This window comes from Boleophthalmus pectinirostris, unplaced genomic scaffold (assembly GCF_026225935.1).
Source record: "Boleophthalmus pectinirostris isolate CB_2022bp ecotype Guang Dong unplaced genomic scaffold, ASM2622593v1 HiC_scaffold_16, whole genome shotgun sequence".
NCBI lineage: Eukaryota > Metazoa > Chordata > Actinopteri > Gobiiformes > Gobiidae > Boleophthalmus > Boleophthalmus pectinirostris.
This window is the reverse complement of record NW_026571095.1, coordinates 22,487,169-22,507,539: the sequence shown is the minus strand read 5'-3', so window position 1 is coordinate 22,507,539 and position 20,371 is coordinate 22,487,169. Positions and strand designations below refer to the sequence as shown.

Below are 20,371 nucleotides of genomic sequence, written 5' to 3'. Positions count from 1 at the left end.
ATGTCTACCAAAGAAATCAGCATTTCTCTGGAGGATGGGAAGTAAACAGGAACACAAAACTTTCTCAATGAAGAAAAAAAAAATGCAATGCCAGTGATTTTAAGTTTGTGTCTCTGTGATGGTCCGCCTCATAAGTCTCCTGCCTGCAGTGCACTGACCATGTTGGCTACAATGGAGCTTATCAGGAGAGCGCTGGACCAGTGGATAACTCTGGCTGCTTTTATGGTTTTAATCCCAACTGCTCAATGTGCAAATGGTACAGTATGCAAAAATCTTGTAAACTTTGTATATGGACAGTTGCTACATGTTGATTATAGCAATCTCTATCAACTAAGCATTTTTTCCCACAGATTTTTCATTCAATTGTACAGTTTGTGATCTAAATATCGTATAGACTGCATACTATTGCATTATTTTTTAATGTTTACTATATACTGATACATTTTCTGAAAGCAACAAAAGATATGTAACCTTATTTTTAGATTTAGTTCTGTTAATCTGTCTAGTCCTGTAAATAGCTGGAATACTATAAATGTAGTTTAATTAGTTTTATTGGTTGATAAAATATTTTTTAGATTTAATACTCAAATTATGTTGTTCAGTGCATATGTTAGATTTGGTCTAACTACTATATTTCTTAATGACCAGTAATTTAAACATATTATTGACTTATGGAGTAGATATGTATGTATACATGTTGTACATAGTCAGTGATTACTTCATTATATCCATGGCTTTCAGAAGAAGAAAAAATGTGACTGTTGCCATAAGAATTCAAAGCAAATATCCTATCTTTTGAATATTGAAAAGTCTTGCCTAAATGTTTAAACAAGAAGTTGAAACCCATGAATTTGCTCTATATGGCATAACAATACCACTTTGTTATCAAACAAGCCCATTATGACAATTTGTCAATTAATCAGCAATAACCAATCATAAACACCTTGATATTTTTGATAATGCTTTGTTCTTATTGTCTCTTATAGATAACCCATTCACACTCACCAACAAAGCCACTGGTTTTTGTCTGGTTAAAAAGTCCACCCGCTGTTCGGAGGTGCGCTGGACAACTGGGAACCGACTTTTTGTGACAACCAGCAAAAAATGTCTCGGGGCCCAGGGCAACAGTGTGGGCAGCGAAGTCAGTCTTTATGACTGTGACGATCGGAGCGAGCTGCAGAAATGGGAATGTCGAAATAATACACTGCTAGTACTGAAAGGCCAGAATCTGTTTGTGGAGGTACGAGAGGACGAAAGCATAGTTCTGTCCCGAACTGTGGGGCCCAACAATCACCTCACCATAGTAGGGACCAACAGAGGAGCCTGCACCAGGACTTACAGAGGTACAGAACATAAAACACTGAATAATTGTAGTACATAATAACTGTAATAATATATTCCACCCAAACAATAAGTTAGAAATAGACTTTGACTGGAAATATACAATATGATGCAAATCTAACAGTGCAAATAGCTGAAGTATTGTTGAAGATTATGAATATGTACCATCTTGTCAATGGAGATTACAGATGGTTCTCAAAGCATTGTCTGGTCACATAAAAATAATCCTAGATTGGAATTGTAAAATGGCTATGAGAATAATCCCAAATCTGAAATGAAGTCTGACTGAATAATCTGATGCTTTTGTGGAGGCTGAAGATTTACAAGATTTATGAGTTTGTGGTACAAATTGTTGTTTTGAGGGTTTGCAAATAATACTACTGACTCTCAGCAAAGGCTTATAATATAAAATTTAATTACAAACAGACAAAATTTGTCTTTAAACTATAATTTTGTCACTATCCATCAGATTAATAGATAATTCACAGCCCCTATGTAAAAAGATGTCTGAATAAAGCAAATGTTTACTGTATTTTGATAAGCCTGAGTAATGCGGTGACATTTTTTGTGACGCACATTCAATACTGGTGCAAAATATGAGAAAATGTACTTTGTTAACTCATATCGGAAAGTGAAAAATCAAAAACTAATTGAAAGTATTTAGTAAGTATTTATCATGCTCAGTACATTACTATCAGGTTTAATCTACATTTGCACCTATGCAGTCTCTATCTGTCTATTCACAGTTTGCATGTTATATATATGTAACTGGTTTTAAATAATCCAATTTAAATATGTTTCCCTCCTCCAGAGCTGTACACCATTGGGGGGAATGCGTTTGGGAAGCCTTGCATGTTCCCCTTCATGTACAAAGACCGCTGGTACGGAGACTGCACCCTCGCTGATTCGTCCACCAGGAGGGCATGGTGCGCCATTGAAACGAAATATGAACATGAACGCTGGGGCTACTGTCCAACCATGTGTGAGTTTGTATTTTAAATAATAGATTCTAACTAGGTTTGTCACGGTAACCATTTTTGCAAAGTATGATATATAACAAATAATAATATAACAAATTTATGCCACTGACACAACCCTAAAGCAGGATTATCTGCCTTATTGACAAAAAAACAAAAAAAAACAAACTCTAAATGTGCAATATTGAGGAAAAAAAAAAGCAAAATGAAACACATATTTAGTCACTTAATAGTTAGTTTGTAGCTCTATTTGAGTCATGGAAGTTATTTATTCGACCTTCTCCTCAAATCTTATCATAGTACAGAAAAAAATCCCAACTAGTGCAATGAAAGAGTATGATAAATATTGACCCCCAAAATGTATTGTACTATCAGGCCTAATACTAATATTTATCAAAAAGAAAAAAATAAATAAAAAATGTATGATGTTTTGTTGTTTATATTTAGCTAATGAGCACTGGGTCAGGAACGTGGCGACAGGAGCGTATTACCAGATCAACTTGGAGGCTGCGTTGACCTGGACCCAAGCTCAAGTCAGCTGCCAACAACAGGGAGGCAATCTGCTCAGCATCTCAGATCCCAACGAACAGGCCTTTGTCTCAGGTATGGCGCCCTCTGGCGGACACTTACAGTAATTACATGAAGATGTATAGGTTGCATGTTTTCAACAATTTGAGTCTAAAAGTTTTGAAACATTTAAATAGGTGTAATTAAAGAACTAAAATGAGAGAAAGCAAGCAACAAAACCTTCACATCCTTCTGATACTGGGCATTGTACAGCTCCTGGGCTACTGAGCCACTCTGACCGGATCCTTTAAGATAATTTAAATTACAAAATAAACATATTTTATAATTCTACCTCATGCGTGGACTAAAGCTGCATTACTTTTATTTTAGAGGAGTTTTTTTTAGTGACGTTTTCTGTAAGGCAACCTCACTTTTTCATGGCTTAGTCATAACATAAACTCTTACCAGTCTTACCAGCTTGTCAAAACAATGCTATTTACTGTTTTTAATAAAGATATACAATTAATATTATGCAGAACTGAGTTAAGCCCACCCTTGTTCTAATGTTTCCTAAAAATGCTACTCCAAAGATCAGTGAGAGCAGGGTCTGATTGTGCAATCCAGACTGTTGAGGAACTTAAGGGCTTCCGCTTTCCAAAGGTTCTTCCATTGTAAACATCTGATCTCAATTTGTTTTGTGTTTTTGTGCACTGTGCATTTACAGTGGTAAGTATTTAATCATTAAAGGTGCACTAAAGAGATGTTATTGCTTTGGCTGGAATTTTACCCAGTATGGCATTAAACCTATCTAACATTTATTCAACTACAGGTGTTGATTGCTCAAAAATACCTTTAAACATCTCCTGCTTGTATCTATGGAGATATATAAGTTTAAAGTCATACTGTGGAACATTACAGGTAAAACTATAAAATCTCCATTGAGACAGGCAGGTGTGGACCTTCTACCAGAAAAAATACTTAGTAAACTCATTCATTTATTATCATAGTGTATAATTGCATTCAGATATTTATAAATATAAATTATGTATTTTAACATTTGAGGACTTTTTTCATTTAAAAGATATAATATTAAGCTTTAAGTTAAGTAGAGTAGAAAAGTAGTAAGTGGTGAGGTATGAAATCTTTACAATGCTGACATGATTATATGAGCTAATTAAACAGTGTCCATCTGCCACATTTGCTGCCACATTTGCTATAAAAAGCCTGTGCACACAGTCTCCATGGATATGAGAAAAGTCCATTTCACACAATCCTTCTGTTTAAAGTATTTCCTCTGAAGGTCTCCAACCACATGTGCTTCCACATATGGTGTAAAAACTTGTAGCAGCTCAAATGTCCAAAGCTCTTTAGCCTTTTCCATGGAACAGCTCATTTTATTCATTTTTTTAAATTATTTATTACCTCCGCCATGGAGTTTATGTTTTTTGCCGGCGTTTGTCTGTTTTTGTTTGTTTGTTTGTTTGGTTGGTTGTCTGTTAGCAACATAACTCAAAAAGTTATGGACCGATTTTGATGAAATTTTCAGGATTTGTTGGAAATGTGAAAAGGAAGAACTGATTTCATTTTGGGGGTGATCCGGAAGAAATCCTGGATTCTGGATCACTTTGAAATTTTAGTTAACATTGTGGTAAATGGGGCCAAAAAATTTGTTTCTCAATATCTCGGTTAATTATTGACCAAACCCCATGACATTTGACTCAGGGATGGACAATGGGATCCTCTTTCATATTCCAAAGGCTGATCCGGATCTGATCCAGAAGACTGATTTTATCGCAATTTATATAAAAAATGGGGGTAGTCCTTGGCGGAGGTCTGCGCTCTCTGAGTGCTTTTCTAGTTTATTTATTTTTGTTCATTTCGCATAGTCCAACAGTTCTTAAAACTGCACCTGCTGCACTTCTTGGTTCTTGCTTGGTTAAAATGATCCCATGATATGATGTTAAAAACTGAGCCTCAAAAAACAAATCGTTTCAAAAGCTGCTCAGTGTGTGAGGCAGGTGGCCACAAAAGCAGCTAACCCACGTGTCATGTGTAAAGTGTATTCATGATGGAAATTAGACATAAAACTTTTTTAACATCTCTGTTATGAAGAGATCTTTTTGCAGCTATGCTAACTAGGCATTTTAGCTATGTATAGTCCAGATAACGATTACGATCAAAATACGATCAGTCAGTTAATCGTGGCAGCCTGGCTCACAATTTTACCTTTATTCCTTTGTTTTCTCCCATCTTCTTCCGCGCAGTTCTTCTTGGATCCAATAGGTTCAGGGTCTGGATTGGTCTAGTCTTGGATCCTGAGCACGGCTGGCAGTGGGCCGATGGAAAACCCTTCAGATACGTCCGATGGACTCCTGGTAAATCAATGAGACAATAATTATTAATCTAGCTCAAAGTTTAACGTTAGCTTTTTCTCAGCTCAGACAGCAGATATAAATATACAAATAAATAAATAAATTATATGTTAATGTTGCTGAATCGTGTTGTACTATAGCAAATTCTGGATTCTAGTTCATTTGTGTGGGCTATCCTTTTTGATATCTCTTCTTAGAATGAGTTGAGTTATGGATTTTAATATGCATTCTTTCCACTGTAGTTAGTTATTACCTGCATACAACATTATTAATTTGACTCTCGTGTCAAGGCCATATGAATTACAATTAGGGCTGCACTAATAGAATGTTCTCTGCAAAAACTACACATCTTGTCGTTTTAATAGATAAATCTTATTGCACCTGTCGTTTACACCTCTACAAACATGCTCTTTAACAATATTCATTTTACTTGCCCCATCAGTATTAAATATCTAATGTTGCTGAGAATGTGAAGCTGATATTGCTACTTATTCTTCAGGAAATCCGCAGCCAAACCCTGGACACAACTGTGCGATTATTGACACTATTGGGCAGCAGACCTGGGAGAGCTCAACCTGTGGAAAACAAATGGGCTACATATGCTACAAGAGTGGGGCGCCACCTCCAACAATTATAGGTATGATACATCTCTATGGGATAATATGTGATGAGCAATACCTGTGATTTTTTAATTCAATCCAGTATCAAATAATACTATGGCAAGTATCGCGATATCGATCTAACACTGATCAGTTCGTCCATGACTCATCGATTCTCAAACTGTCATGCAATATTGTCTTGTCATATGATTATATTAGTCCTGGTTTTGTCTTGGGTTATGTCCAGTGTTAATTTCATTTCTGTAAAATTATACAGAATTAGGATGTGGAAGTGAAAGTAGTAGTAGTAGTAGTAGTAATAGTTGATGCTGTTGTGAGAAGTAGTATTATTGCAAGCAGTAACAACAGCAGTACTAGATGAATTTAGTAATAAGTAGCAGTAGTAGTAGTTATAGAGTAGCTGTTGCTTGTAATAATAGTTACAGTAATGAAAGTATTGGTAGGCCTAATAGTTGTTGCTGTAGTAGCAGTGGAAGCAGTTAGGAGTAGGAGTAGCAGTAGAAGTAGTCGTAATGGTAATAAGTTGAAACTTTATTTAAACATAGCTGTTGTACTCCACAGTTGAGCAGGGGTTTTGTCCTAGTCCCTGGATTCCCTACAATGGTCACTGCTTCCACCTTCACCGTGAGGCCAAAACCTGGTCAGAAGCTGTGAAAGAGTGTCGTAAAGAAGCTGGAGATCTGCTGAGCATTCGACACGTGGAAGACCAGAGCTTTGTCATCTCTCAACTTGGATACGGTGAGAGGAACATGTACTATCTAACCTTTCTGGTAGAGGGTGCGAACCTACTTGTCTCTATAGAGATGTTGTTGCTTTGCGTAGAATGTTCTCCAATATAGCATTAAACTAAACTATCGTAATGAAGTCAAGCAAATGGTGCCATCAGGCTAAAATATATGTAGAGATGCAGCCCTCTTCTATGTAAGCATGCATGTTTCACAAGGTGTTTTTGTGCAATAAACTACCTGTAATTGAGTAAATGCAAGATCCACAAAGCTAATGCTATACTGTGTAACTTAATACATTCAAGGCAAAGTAATACTATCTTCAAGCAGTTAACAGACTTTCTACAAGAAAAGTTATGTAGTGCACCATTAATGGCTGTTTTCACATTGAATTAAGGAATTTATTTATTTATTTATTTATTTTATTTAACTGTAGTAATGTTACAAATAAGGACATCACAAGAGCAATCTGATGTCAAAATAAAATAATACAAGCTACTGTGTATAGACAACAGAGCTGCAAAGTCCAAATGTACAAAAATAAGTGTGAAGAAGTATAATTTAATAATTATAACTTAAAACTTAATAATTAGTTAAATTATGTAGAAACACAGACATTACATAGACACTGCATAGCCATTAAGTGACATGCAGCCATTGCTTTTATTTTAATAATCAATAAAAAGTTCTGCTATAAAAATTTAAAATATGCACTGATTAATTTGTTATAACTTATGTCCACTTTATATTTGTGAGGGCAGCCGCGTCAGATCAGCTATGGATCGGCCTGAACGACCAGAGGACTGAGGGCCTGTTTGAGTGGATCGACCAGTCCCCAGTGCTCTTCAGCAGCTGGCTGTATGGAGAGCCCTCTGTGTCTGGAGAAATGGAAGACTGTGTCCTCATGACCGGAGAGGTACTGGCTCAAACACACTCCTTTCAAATAGGGCTGTGACAAAGTATTTCCATATTTTTATTGATCTCCCACAAAACTGCCCTAAGACTGTACACGTGATAAAAATGAGTGTTTACATTTGGACTGGACAAAAAATGGGTTTTGGAGAGTTGCTGTAGTTCTAATAAACAATGCTACAATGACAGCAAATATATTAAAGAGCCTATATTATACTATTTTAAGATTTATGGTATATTTATGGTGTTGTTTCCTAATCAAAAACATACCTGGAGCTGTGGTTTGTTTAATTTTAACAAACAAACCCTACATATTTAGTTCTACTCTCAAAAAGACAAGTTCCAACTTGTATGTCATGTGGTGATACAAGAAGTGCTCAACTGTGTTTTTAAAATCCATGCACCTTCACCAGAATCATTTGGACAATTTCAGCCCTGGAACTGCAGATGCCTACTGAACAAAAGGTAAAAGGTAGCTGTTAACTTGAAAACTTCTGCTTCATGGCATCACAAGGTGGAACAGAGCATATTGACCTTTGGAGATGTGGTCTGTGTAATGCCTCAGTATTCCAGGTTGGATCCTTAACAAAAAAAATCAGCTCTGTCAACTGGACAGTTTCACAGCTCATCCAGGCACCTTCTTGAGTTTATGGAGTAAACAAGTAGGTGTGTTATTTTCAGTGTGGTTAGCTTCCTTCAAGCAGATATAAGGCAACTCACTCAAAAAAATCTTTGTCCAGTTGACATAATTCATGTAATTGTTTCACAGTTTTTGGTGTAATCCTGGTGTATATTTCCTGCTAAACGTGAACTTTATTCTCCTTATGCAGAAAGGAAACTGGGCAGATCGTAGCTGTGATGAAAAGCACGGTTTTATTTGTATGAAGCAGAGCGGCAGTGAACCAACCGGAGACGAAATCAACTTGGACGTGGGCTGCAAACCTGTGAGTAATATTAAGAATTATTAAAACTAAATCTAAGTCAAGCACAATTAGAAAATATATCTTTTATTGGTAAAGGGGGCATAATACATAACATTGACTTGATCTTCTATTGTTCTGCATGCGAGACTTGAGTACTTAGAAAGTCTACCCCCTAACTCTACCTATTTTTCTTTACTTACCTGTGATTGGAAATATCTGATATGATAAATATATATATCACAGTCTAGGTAAAGGTTAAAATTTCAACAGTAAAAACATATAACTGACAATCTACTGCTTGCTAAAATGAAATGCCACTATTAAGAGGCAGGTTTTCCAATTTTGCAGGTTTGCACAGGAAGCATTGTTAAGCCCTTTTGGATCAATATTGTAGTTTGCATTAAACAACATGAAAAATAATAATAATAATAAAAAATACCCCAAAAAGTATAATATGTCTTGTTTGAGTTCATATTTTAAATGAAACTGTTGCTTTAATTCCAACTACACAGGGCTGGAAGAGGCATGGCTCATACTGCTACTTTGTGGGAACAGAGACCAAAACATTTGATGATGCCAATAATGACTGCAAGAGGACAAACTCCTACCTGGTTGATGTTTCAAATGGGTAAGAGCATCTTCGTGAAGTCCTATGCATTTAAGCTAAATTTGTCTTGCTTGTGTACAGTTATATTGTAGAAGCTACTCTTCAGGTCAAAATATGCTGCATGCTGTCTGCATCTACTCAGAAAGCATTTATTGTCTGATGATCTAGAAGTGTGAATGTTATTTTTTTGTTAGCTTTGCTGTCACAGCAAGACTCCAAACTGGTCTCTATGAGTTGTGAAAAGTACTAAACACATCACAGTGAATTACATGCATGAAATGCGTAAGAACCCCTGCTATTTTAAAAGAACTAGTTTTAGAATCTACTTTTACTTTACTTTTTACTTTTACTAGAACTGGAACTAGTAAAATCAGATACAGTACCTTTAAGTATAAAAACTTGATTTGAGTTGTTGTTTTGTCCTTGGACAAGACCCTTTAGCCACCATACCCACTTAGAAATACTTATTTTACTTCTCTATTTACAGAGTGGACAATGCATTCCTTGTGAGTTTGGTGGGGATTCGGCCCGAGAAATATTTTTGGATTGGTCTCTCCAATACGGGCGACATTGATCGTTTTGTTTGGACCAATACGGACCAAGTTCGATTCACTCACTGGAACGCCAACATGCCAGGTACAAATTAAATAATGTTTCATCACAAAAAAGCTTTAAAAGAATTATTGAATACCAAAAATACAAAGGATATTTTGTTATATGCCACTTTGTCACGATTGTGAACTTTGTTTCATGTATTTCCTAAACTAAAAGTTCACTATGCAACTGGTGACAGGCCCACCCTAGGCTTGTCTCCATGGAGTAGTTATGCTTGGAATGTTCCACAGTATGGCATAAGATAAAAGTGTATCTTTAAATACTGGATGGGTTTTATTGTTTATTATACTAATCATATTAATAGCAATTATTATGGTATTATTAATCTTCTTAGAAATTATATATGAACATATATTACTGAAAATATGGATAAGTGACAGACAACTGTATTATAGACAAACTGTATTATAGGGGAGATCATTTTAGATAAATAGAGTTTATTCATTTTATTTTGCATCACCCAATATCACAGCTACAGTCACCTCATAGAGCTTTATATATTATTTTAAGTAATACTTAGATATAAATTTCAAAAGCAAACTGACTAAATGAGTTAACTACCTAATTTATGTTTGCAAGGATACCAGCAGGGTTGTGTAGCGATGACCACTGGAGTTATGGCTGGACTCTGGGACCTGCTGCCCTGCACTAACGCAGAGAAGTATATCTGTAAACATCAGGCAGAGGGCGCTACAGTCACCCAGCCCCCACCCACTGTGTCTCCACCCAAATGCCCAGATGGCTGGAACAAGATCCCAACCAGAAACTACTGTTCTAAGGTTTGATCAGCAGTTATTGTTTTAGCCTGCATTTTCTTCATATTGTTGGTGAGAGTACCTTGCAAAATAATTACAAGGGTATACACTTTTTTTTGCCTTAGCCTACATTATTATTATGGTATGGAGTATTTTTTCTGGTTGAGTAGAGTAACATCTTTACACTTTTGACAGTTTCCTCATAACCTTGTCAAGGATTTCAAATATAAATATTGAAACCAACCAGACCAAGTTAATCTAAAATTGTGAAAAAATATCACATTGAATTTGAGGTTATTTGGTAGATTTCTGGACAGGCTGATGAGTATGTAAATATAGTTTATTATTATACCAACTATGAATACCAACCAGTGGTTCACACAATAAGAGGCACAATCAATCCAGATTTGAATCATTTTATTTAATACAATTTATGGAGCAGAAATGCATTTTATTGCCTCTTCGCCTCTGCTTATTTCTAAATAGTTTTAACATTAGAACACATTACTACAAGCATGGACATGGACTATGAGAAACACTGGCTTACTTATGTGTCTGTATTATAGTTTTTCACAGGGCCCAGAGCGAATGAGAAGACCTGGTTTGAGGCCCGAGATTACTGCAGAGACATTGGAGGAGATCTGCTCAGTATTCACAGCAGTGACGAGCTACGAGTGGCACGGTACTTTTTCATTGTTAGATCATATCAATTTGTTTGTTTCATTGTTCATTAAAAATATTATATTCATCTGACAAATATACTTTTGTGTTTCTAAAGTCATGGAAAAGCTTGGATTGGTCTCTACGTCCCGGACTCAAGCACTGGATATGCCTGGAGCGACGGGAGCCCGGTTTGTTTGTTTCTAATATTTTTATCTAAATACATTAAAGAAACTGTATGTAAGTTTCCATAGGTTTAAACCTAAAGGCGTCCTCACTACCTAAACAGCAAATCAATTAATCAGATTGATAAGTAAATTCTGGAGGTTCTTATGAAGCATGGCCTATCCATACTGAGAATGAGAAAAACTTGTATGGGTCCTCTTTATGCAGGTTAAGGCTCTGGTGATTGTAGTTCATTAATTCACCCAGTAATAGTACAGGCTACATGCAATTACTTTAAAATAAGTCAAATAACCAATAAAAATCTTTATTTCTTAAAATCTACTAAAATAAAAGCTTATTAAAGTAAATCTTCCTGCTGTATTTGTAGGTGAACTTCCAGCACTGGCAGGAGGGGGAGCCAAATAACTTCAATAACGCAGAGGCCTGTGCAGAGTTTACGATTTACAATTGGGATGAGCGAGGTTCCTGGAATGACGCAAACTGTGAGAGCTACAACGACTGGCTCTGTCAAATCCGTGCAGGTGAAGTACAATAGGGGCCAAATTATGTTAACAAGTGCTGTAAAAAAAATCCATACCCAGATGGCAGACTGCTGAGAATATCTAGTGCCACAGTGTTCCACCAGTGTTGTTGTGTCCTGAGGCAAGGCACCCCACCCACATTGCCTGCTATGAATGTGGTGTGTGAGTGAGTTGGTGATGGCTTTAAGTGCCGATGGAGCAGATTGGCAGTCAGTTAAACTGATTATACAGTTAAAACTATACATAATATTTTTGAATGAGAAAAAAGTGCTCAAATTATTGCATATAACAGAAAGATGAAACCCACAGATAGAACATTATTAATGTTTTGTTTTACATTCTTGTTGTGTTGTGTGAGTATTTATCAGCATCAAGATGACAGTATTTCTGAATATGTTATGTTATGTTCTTTTCTTTTAGGGGTCACTCCAAGACCACCTCGAAATAATACTTCATCAGGTAAGAACACAGTTCTGTGTCTCTATGATATATTAGTACACAAACCTATATATATACTTAAAGTTAATTTGACAGATATAATATATTATTTAAATTATTACCTGGCACTCAAGGTATGTATTCAGTAACGTCTAAAGCAAGATATCATCAACTGTCATAGATTACAACCAAAATGCAGGGACAATTTACACAAAAGAAAAGTTTTTTTTCTGATAGTTTAAACACTGATTTAACAAAATAATGGTTTATTATTTTTCAAATCATTCACAATCAGCTATTGTGTCATTTTGAATAGTTCTGACCCTTGTTAATAAGTAACGATAATAGTTATGGATCAAACTTCACCGAAATGACTAAACTAGAAAAGACTTGCAAGATTCTAAATAAAATCTTAAATATAATTACCATATGTAATTATTTTTAAGTGAAATGTCTAGCCTGTTCACTTTAAATAAAAGAAATTTAACAAATAGTGTGTGTATTGTTTCAGAGTTCAACACAACAGCGGACGGTTGGCTGGAGTGGAGAGGAAATCAGTATTTTATAAATAGAAATTCGCTGTCCATGGAGGAGGCCCGTAAGTTCTGTCAACAAAACCACGGGGACCTGGTCACAATCACCAGCCGAGTCGAGAATACCTTCATATGGAAACAGGTAACCCAACAAATATAAAGACATGTGAATAGCTGATAAATTTTCAAACAAAGCACAAATATATTCAAACAAAGCACTTTAAGAACTTAATTTTCCTGAAAAGGGAACTTCCTTTGTGGTCTGGCACATTCATATAATGCAAAAAATATGGTTCTATCTATAATGCTGAGTGACATTGTTATGTCATAGACCAGAATACATTGCTAAAGTAAAAACTAAAAAAAGAGATTGTGTGGAAACACCTGTGTTCTCCAAGGGTGGAAGGCCTATAATCAACTCTCCTAAGTGAAAACTAATTTCAGTGTGTTGTTGTTGTTTTCAACAGATTTCCAGAAGCTATGGACGTTATTATATTGGGCTTTCTGTAGATCTTGATGGTTCATTTTGGTATGTTTGAGAAAATAAAAAAAATCTGAAACTTTTCATTTATTTTTTAAATCAAATTGTTTTTACACGTTTGTAGGTGGATGAGTAACACTCCAGTGGAGTTTCTAAGTTGGGATCAAAATCAGCCTAAAGAAAATGTTGATCAAAACTGTGTCTTTATGACTTATTATATGGGTAAGTTATTGTACACCTTTTAAAAATGATATTAATATTAAATACACAGTGTGACTCAAATACATTTAAAGGTTTCTGGAGTAACTGTAACTGTGGAGAGGAGGTAAAATCCATTTGCAAACGAAGCTCTTCTGCTCCAGTCAACACAACTGTGGCCCCAACAACCCCTCCTACTGGTGGCTGTCCACTCAAATGGATGCAGTTCAACTCAAAGGTTAGGAATTAGTGTCAAAATGAGTATAAAAAATTTGACATAATACATGACATGTGACTAACACTCTTCTGTGCAGTGTTACAGCATCATAAACAACAAGAAATCTACTTGGGAAGATGCAAGAAAACAGTGTATTACTATGGGAGGAAATCTGGTCTCTATCCCATCAAGATATGTCCAAGGTTTGACCATTTTTAACCAAACATTTATCTACAATGTGTGCTTGTATTTAACAAACAATAGTAGAACATTATTTGGGAGGTCCTATGTTAATTTGTTTTTACAGTTTTCCTGACAACCAGAATGGCTGAAGCCACTTCCACTGACCTTTGGATTGGTTTGAACAGTATAAAACAAGAAGAATATTTCTGGACTGATGGAAAGGCAAGGAAATATACCAACTGGGGCTATGCGGTATGTAACTTTTCTGCTCTTCTCCAAGAAGGTATTATAACCTTGTCCAGAATGTTCAACAGTTAAGCATTAAATATAAGTGCAGTCTGGTCACCGGTGAATCTCCCAGAGTTCAGATGAGTGTGATTGACAGGTGGATTAGCCAATCAGGGACATGCACTTTCCATATCAAAACAAATGCCTGTTTACAAGAAAAAAAGAAAGGAAAACAGAATCAATGCGGAATCAGTAATGAGCTCCTTCATTTCACATGCGTCACTGAAATATACAAATCTGATTGCACAGCCATGTTGGAGCCTGGCTTGAGGCATGACTGAGGGAGTGGTGACCAGACCGATATCCCTCTGCAAAAAAATATACAAAGACATGATTCTGGACTCAGCAAACAACAATCTCTATGCAAAATAACTGTAAATTTATATTTTCAGAAAAGTAAACGCAGACAAGGAAGCTTCTATCAAAGATGGTATGAGGTACATTAATCTTCATTGATTTTTACCATCACTTTTACTTTTCATCACTTCTGAATTGACCTAACATTAAAAGTATGGTGTGTTTGCTGAATAGGAGGACTGTGTTGTTCTGAGCAGCAATCCCCTGGGCTTTGGAAAATGGATGATGAGATCCTGCAATGACACCAATGGATTTGTTTGTGTTAGAGAGCTTGGTGAGTGCAGACATCTACACAAAGATGAATACTCAAGTGGAAATGGCAATGCAGCAATTATCTTTTATTTTGTTAGTCCTACAATATTTTTTCCAACATACATTTTCTTTATTTAGATAGAATAAACTGTGTAACTACAAAGTTAGATTTGTTTGATGTTTAAAAGAAAGAGGAAAGTGAAAATGTTTGTTACTGCCAATTTTACATGATTATTATAATTATTATTATTATTATTATTGTAGTAGTAGTAGTAGTTAATTATTTTCAAAATTAAAGTTGCAGTATGTAATTTTTCTGGTGAATTGTCTGTATATTTTGACTAGAATGTCCCAGGGTTTGGCTTTAAACTATCTCCATGGAGACAAGTAGGTAACCCCACAAGGCCAAGTTACAGGTCAGATCAGTGGGTGGACCTAGAACTCATGCACCTGTAATGAAATTAATGCTTAATAGATAAATGTAATGCCACAATGTGGAACATTGAATCAAGGCCATAATATCTCCATGGAGACAAGCAGATAAAAAGTTACATATTGCAACTTTAGTTTCAAATATTATATATACTACAATAATAAATTGTAATATTTTTGGTACCACTTTATAATAACTGTACCATAATTAGTCTTGAATTAATGATTAATGCTTAATAACCAGGCAGCTAAATTACAGAGTTAGGAGTTAGGGAATTAATTAGCAATTTAAATTATTTACTAAGCCTCTTAAAAAAATATTTGTCATTATGAAGGTGTAGTTTTTATAAGATGTCGCTATTTTTTTTTTTTCCACAGATAAAAATATCCCCCCACAGTCTAGCCTGATTCTCCCAAACACGTATGTAACTTTGGGGAATGACAGTGTCAAAGTGGTAACACAAAACATGAGCTGGGCTGATGCTAAAGCTAACTGTGATAAAGACCAAGCAAAGCTGGCCAGCCTGCGCAACGAGTGGACCCAATCCTATGTGGAGCTGATGGCCAGGACCCTCAACAGCCCTTTGTGGATCGGACTCAACAAAGACGAGGTAAACTCAACATTATGTCCTTTTCAACTTATCTGTTTTCAAATTCAACTAGGCCAGTTTTCAGAAGTGGAAAGCAATGAACTTTTACTCTCTGAATACTGGTGAAAATTTGCTAAAGGCCCTATATTTTTGCTAAATTAAACAAATTAGGTTGTTATAGTATGTATTCTTCACAAACACTGAGCTGTGTTTTGTTTCATTCAAGCATGTTTTAGTAAACCTGCATATTAAGTTCGTCTCCCTCCTCAAAGTATTTTTTCTGTACAAATATCATGACAACCTAGACCTGGAGGCATTTCTATAGACACCACGCAAAGGTCATAAATTATATAAAGGTCTGAATTATAAATAATATAACATTATTATATAAATTATACATTATTTAATTACATTTCTAGTATTTAGAAATAGACATGGTTAAGTGTAGCCATATTAAGCGGTACATGATGACAGATATTAATAGATATTTAAAGCAAGAGTTCAGAAGACTCATTTATGCATTTGCTTCCTGTAAATTTAATAAGCTTTACACAAGAACCTTGTTTTAGTATATTCTCTAGAATAATTGCTACAATGGTGTTTCCTTTTGTTATAGACAAAAGGTTATTACCGCTATATTGATGGCTGGAGCATGAACTTTGCAACCTGGGCGAGTGGTGAGCCTCGTCAGGACAGGTCCTGTGTTTACATGGACGTAGACGGGAAGTGGAAGACAGCCTTCTGTAATGCAACCATGAACAGTGTGTGTCTGCAGTCCACAGGTACTGTGCAGTTTTATTTTATTATATTTTGTATTAACCTAACCAGACAGACAAAACAGAAACAAAATGTTATAGTCTTTCCAAGGTATAAATATTATAGACCTTCTTCTATTCTCTTCTCTTTTGAATGTTCACATGTAACAAAAATAGACTCAAATAATAGCCTGTTTTTCATTTGTGAGGTATTTATTGCTCTGAAAAAGTCTTACTCTGTCCTGGCTTGCATCTCCACAAACCTGACTCTTATTTGGCTTGGAAGAAGAACAACTTCCTGTTCCTTTAACTTTTATAATATTCCTTAGTAGATCAAATAATAAAACAAACAAAAATCTGAAGTGGTTGTTACAGTAGAATATGTATATATTTATTTACATGAGTTTGCATTAAGTTATGCTTAAATACTGTTAAATGCAGACGTGGCCCCGACCCTTTCCGCGGACTACCCGGGGGCGTGTCCTGAGGAGACAGAGGTGGACTATCGGCAAGCATACACCTGGATCCCTTACAAAGCCCGCTGTTACCTGTTTGTGACCGAGGAGGTGGAGTGGGGGGATGCTGCCAGCAGCTGTGCCAGACATGGTGAGAAAAGCTATCAACACATAAATCAACAAATGATCACTACAATAATAATTATGTCAGCTTTAGTTTGATGTCATATAGTCAGATGGACGGCAGTTGAGGTTTACTCTTAGAAAAAGAACTGCTGGGTTTCAGAAGGCATCACAACATTCAATAGGCTAATAATATTTAATACAAATGGGGGCAGCTAGTGAATACTTTTTTTTTTTTTTTTAAAATAACAAGCTCTCTACAATGCATACATTCCAACACAATTTTTTTAAGCAAATCTAATAATAAATGTATAGGACTCACACTATAAATACATTGTGCTATTTATTTAATACATTTGTTCATTTGTTTATCAATGTTGTCATATATTTTCACGTTGTAGGTGGGACGTTGGCAAGTATCGAAGATCCAGCAGAGCAGGAATTTATTGAAACAAGTTTGAAAATATTTAAGGACGCACACAGTTCCTTCTGGGTCGGCCTCTTCAAAAGTCACAAAGGTACAAACTGTATAATTGATCACAATCAACTTTGACAACCAACTCTAATTTAATCTATTAAAATAATTATTTTAGTCTAGTTTTCATGCATTTTTTACAAAATGACATAATGGATTTAGTTGATCATGAAACTTTATTTTGAAAGTCAAGTTATGGTAATTATATTGTACTGCATTTTGGAACTCCAAAGTTCTTTATTGTAGCCTGATTCACTTCGTAGAAACTGTCTGACCTCGCAGCATTAGGATTCGTTCACTTGACAGTAGGCGGGTACTTTTTTTATTTAACCAATCACTGCTAACGGGGCTAGCCGCTAACGGGGCTTACTGGTATATTAAGCTTTTCCCAAATCCCGTAGGAAGAAGGGCAATAACGTCTTTTCCCTTGATAAGATTCCATCCGTCCCTTATTTTAAAGGTCTTACACAAAATTGACTCTTGTGAGCTTTAAGCCATGCTAGAATGTTGTTACCTCATCAAAAACATACCTGGAGTTGGGTTTTGTTTCATTCACACAAGTTTGAGTTACTCTTATTAGTCTGTCTGCATTTCCAAAACCTCTGTTCCACCTTGTGATGTTGACCTTAGTTCAGAAAAGATCGCAATTCCAGGGCTGAAATTATCCAAATAATTCTAGTGAAGGTCTATGGAGATTAAAGCACACTTCCTGTATTACATCAAAAAGTTGAACAGAGTGTTTTTAATGTGTTGAGAAGAACTCAGCTTAAATATGCAGGTTTGTGTGTTAAACATGTGTGAATGAAACAAAACACAACTCCAGGTATGTTTGTGATGAGGAAACAAGATTACATAAGATAGATCAGAAAATAGTGTAATATAAGCCCTTTAAGTTTAGTTTTTATTTGTCAACAGTCTGTAGTGTTTTAAGGCAGCAATAAATTTAGATAATGAATTACCCTGATGAGTTTTTCATTTGATTATAGTTGTCTTAGTAAATCATGGTTTTCAAAATACATTTACTTTTTTATTATTAATAGCAGACTTTTCACAGTAATTTCTATTGATTGTTGCCACCCTAATTGCATAGACAAAGACTATGACAAATATATTAAAATAAAGCCTATTGTTGTGGTCAGGGACGTGGCAGTGGCTGGATAAGACAGTGATGGACTACACAAACTGGTATGAAGAGGAGCCTCGTGCTGACTATGGGGAGGTGCGGACAGCTGATGGAAAATGGAGCACAGGAAGAAGATGGCATGACCGCGCGTACATCTGTGAGACAGCTAAAGGTATTATTTCTTTATTTATTTATTCAACAAATACAGAGTAGGTTTGTGTGTGAGTGTGTATTACTAGGGCAAAAATGTAACTATGTATTAGTTTGTTACAGTTAATGGTGATTATTGCCCCAATATTGATGCTAAAAGTATTTTTGATACTGTTACAATTATTATGTCTGTGAAATCCTTAAATCCAGGTAGGTTCCATTGCTAAAGATTTTTTTCGTGTGACCTACTCTGTACTGTACCTACTCTGTACTATATTTTGGGGGTAAATATATGTTGATGGTGATGTTTTGAAAAATTAATTTCCTCTCTAATTTCCTCTCTTTTCAGTGATACCCAAAGAAAGTGGAAAAGCGGGTGAGTTATCTTGATGTATTAACATGTTTTTAATTAAAGGTTAAATATTATGAACTATTCAGGCTTTTGACTTAAGTAATTAAAAAAAAAAAAAACAGTAGTTTGACAGTAGTCAAATGTTTTAGGAAGATAACAATTGGCTTCCTGAGTGCCACCAGATCAAAACCTGGACCTTATCACAGCTAATTTAGAGCTAAACAAGGTCTAAAACGAGACTAAACAAGGTCTAAAACGAGACTAAACCATGTAGAAGTAGTTCTAGATAATGATTAGCCCAAAGGAGGACAAAAGCAATAATTTATTTATTTGACTGTAATGAAAACAAATATTCAAAACAAGGGTATGAAGTAATATTTCTGAGTTTGATTTTAGTCTATTCACAGCATGTCTTAGCTCCTTTCTGGAACATTGTAAAAGTATTTTACATAATGAAGAAATGAAGATATTTGCTTTTGTTTATATATGCTTTTCCCCTGAACATACAGAGTTCCCGTCTTTATTTTTACCTCTGTTCACTTTACACAGAACCACTGGGCCCACAGGAGCGGCTTAGTCGGACCCATAACTCCCTGGCTGTCGTCTTGGTGATCCTGGTCATCTCTGCTTTAGTCGCAGCCGCCATTTTCTATTACAAGAGATCACCGAACTCCTTCCCTACATTTGAAAACCCACTGTACCGAACGCTCTCAGCCTGACGTGGTAGACACCAAAAACCTCATAGAGAAAGTGGAGACTGAAGAAGAAATTGAAAACACTGCAGAAAATACCGCAGAGCCCATTATAAGTCTGTGATAAAACTAAAACAAAATCTGTCAAATTTCACAGTGGTATTATTAGTAGATTCTCATGGTAATTAGTAGTTTGTTATGTACCGTGACATGGACTAATAGTTAAATGTGAGTTTAATGAACTAATTTATGAAGAGATTTATGTTAGGGTTACAATGAATTAAATATGCTAGCTTAACTTAATGACAAATATAAAACAAATAGACTATTATTTGTCCCCACAAAATTGCATTTGTATTAGATAAATAAAACAATTGGACACATTTTTGATCTATTGCACAACCCTGTAGAAACATTTTTTTCTGTAATCTCTGATGTAAATACATTTCTATATAATGCTGCAGTGCCTATACTTGAACTATGCTGTGCTAGTGTGTCATGTTTGAAACATATTAAAAAGGTATTTTTTAATTAAAAGTTTTACTTTTACTATAAC

General features: G+C 35.5%; 1 protein-coding gene across 1 annotated transcript; it reads left to right on the top strand.

Annotated features, from left to right (window-relative positions):
• The first annotated feature begins 94 nt into the window (after window positions 1-94).
• On the top strand, window positions 95-20,352 carry mrc1b (mannose receptor, C type 1b). Its single transcript, XM_055151343.1, is given in 32 exon segments — window positions 95-256; window positions 987-1,343; window positions 2,153-2,323; window positions 2,766-2,921; window positions 5,090-5,200; window positions 5,697-5,834; window positions 6,379-6,555; window positions 7,304-7,458; window positions 8,285-8,398; window positions 8,890-9,005; window positions 9,472-9,620; window positions 10,179-10,378; window positions 10,921-11,036; window positions 11,133-11,205; window positions 11,568-11,721; window positions 12,142-12,180; window positions 12,671-12,834; window positions 13,160-13,221; window positions 13,298-13,395; window positions 13,467-13,609; window positions 13,686-13,791; window positions 13,896-14,023; window positions 14,452-14,496; window positions 14,591-14,690; window positions 15,479-15,711; window positions 16,307-16,472; window positions 16,887-17,051; window positions 17,425-17,541; window positions 18,638-18,793; window positions 19,121-19,147; window positions 19,673-19,823; window positions 19,825-20,352. Coding segments are annotated over 32 exon segments (4,299 nt in total). The 5' UTR covers window positions 95-159; the 3' UTR covers window positions 19,940-20,352.
• Window positions 20,353-20,371: the final 19 nt, after the last annotated feature.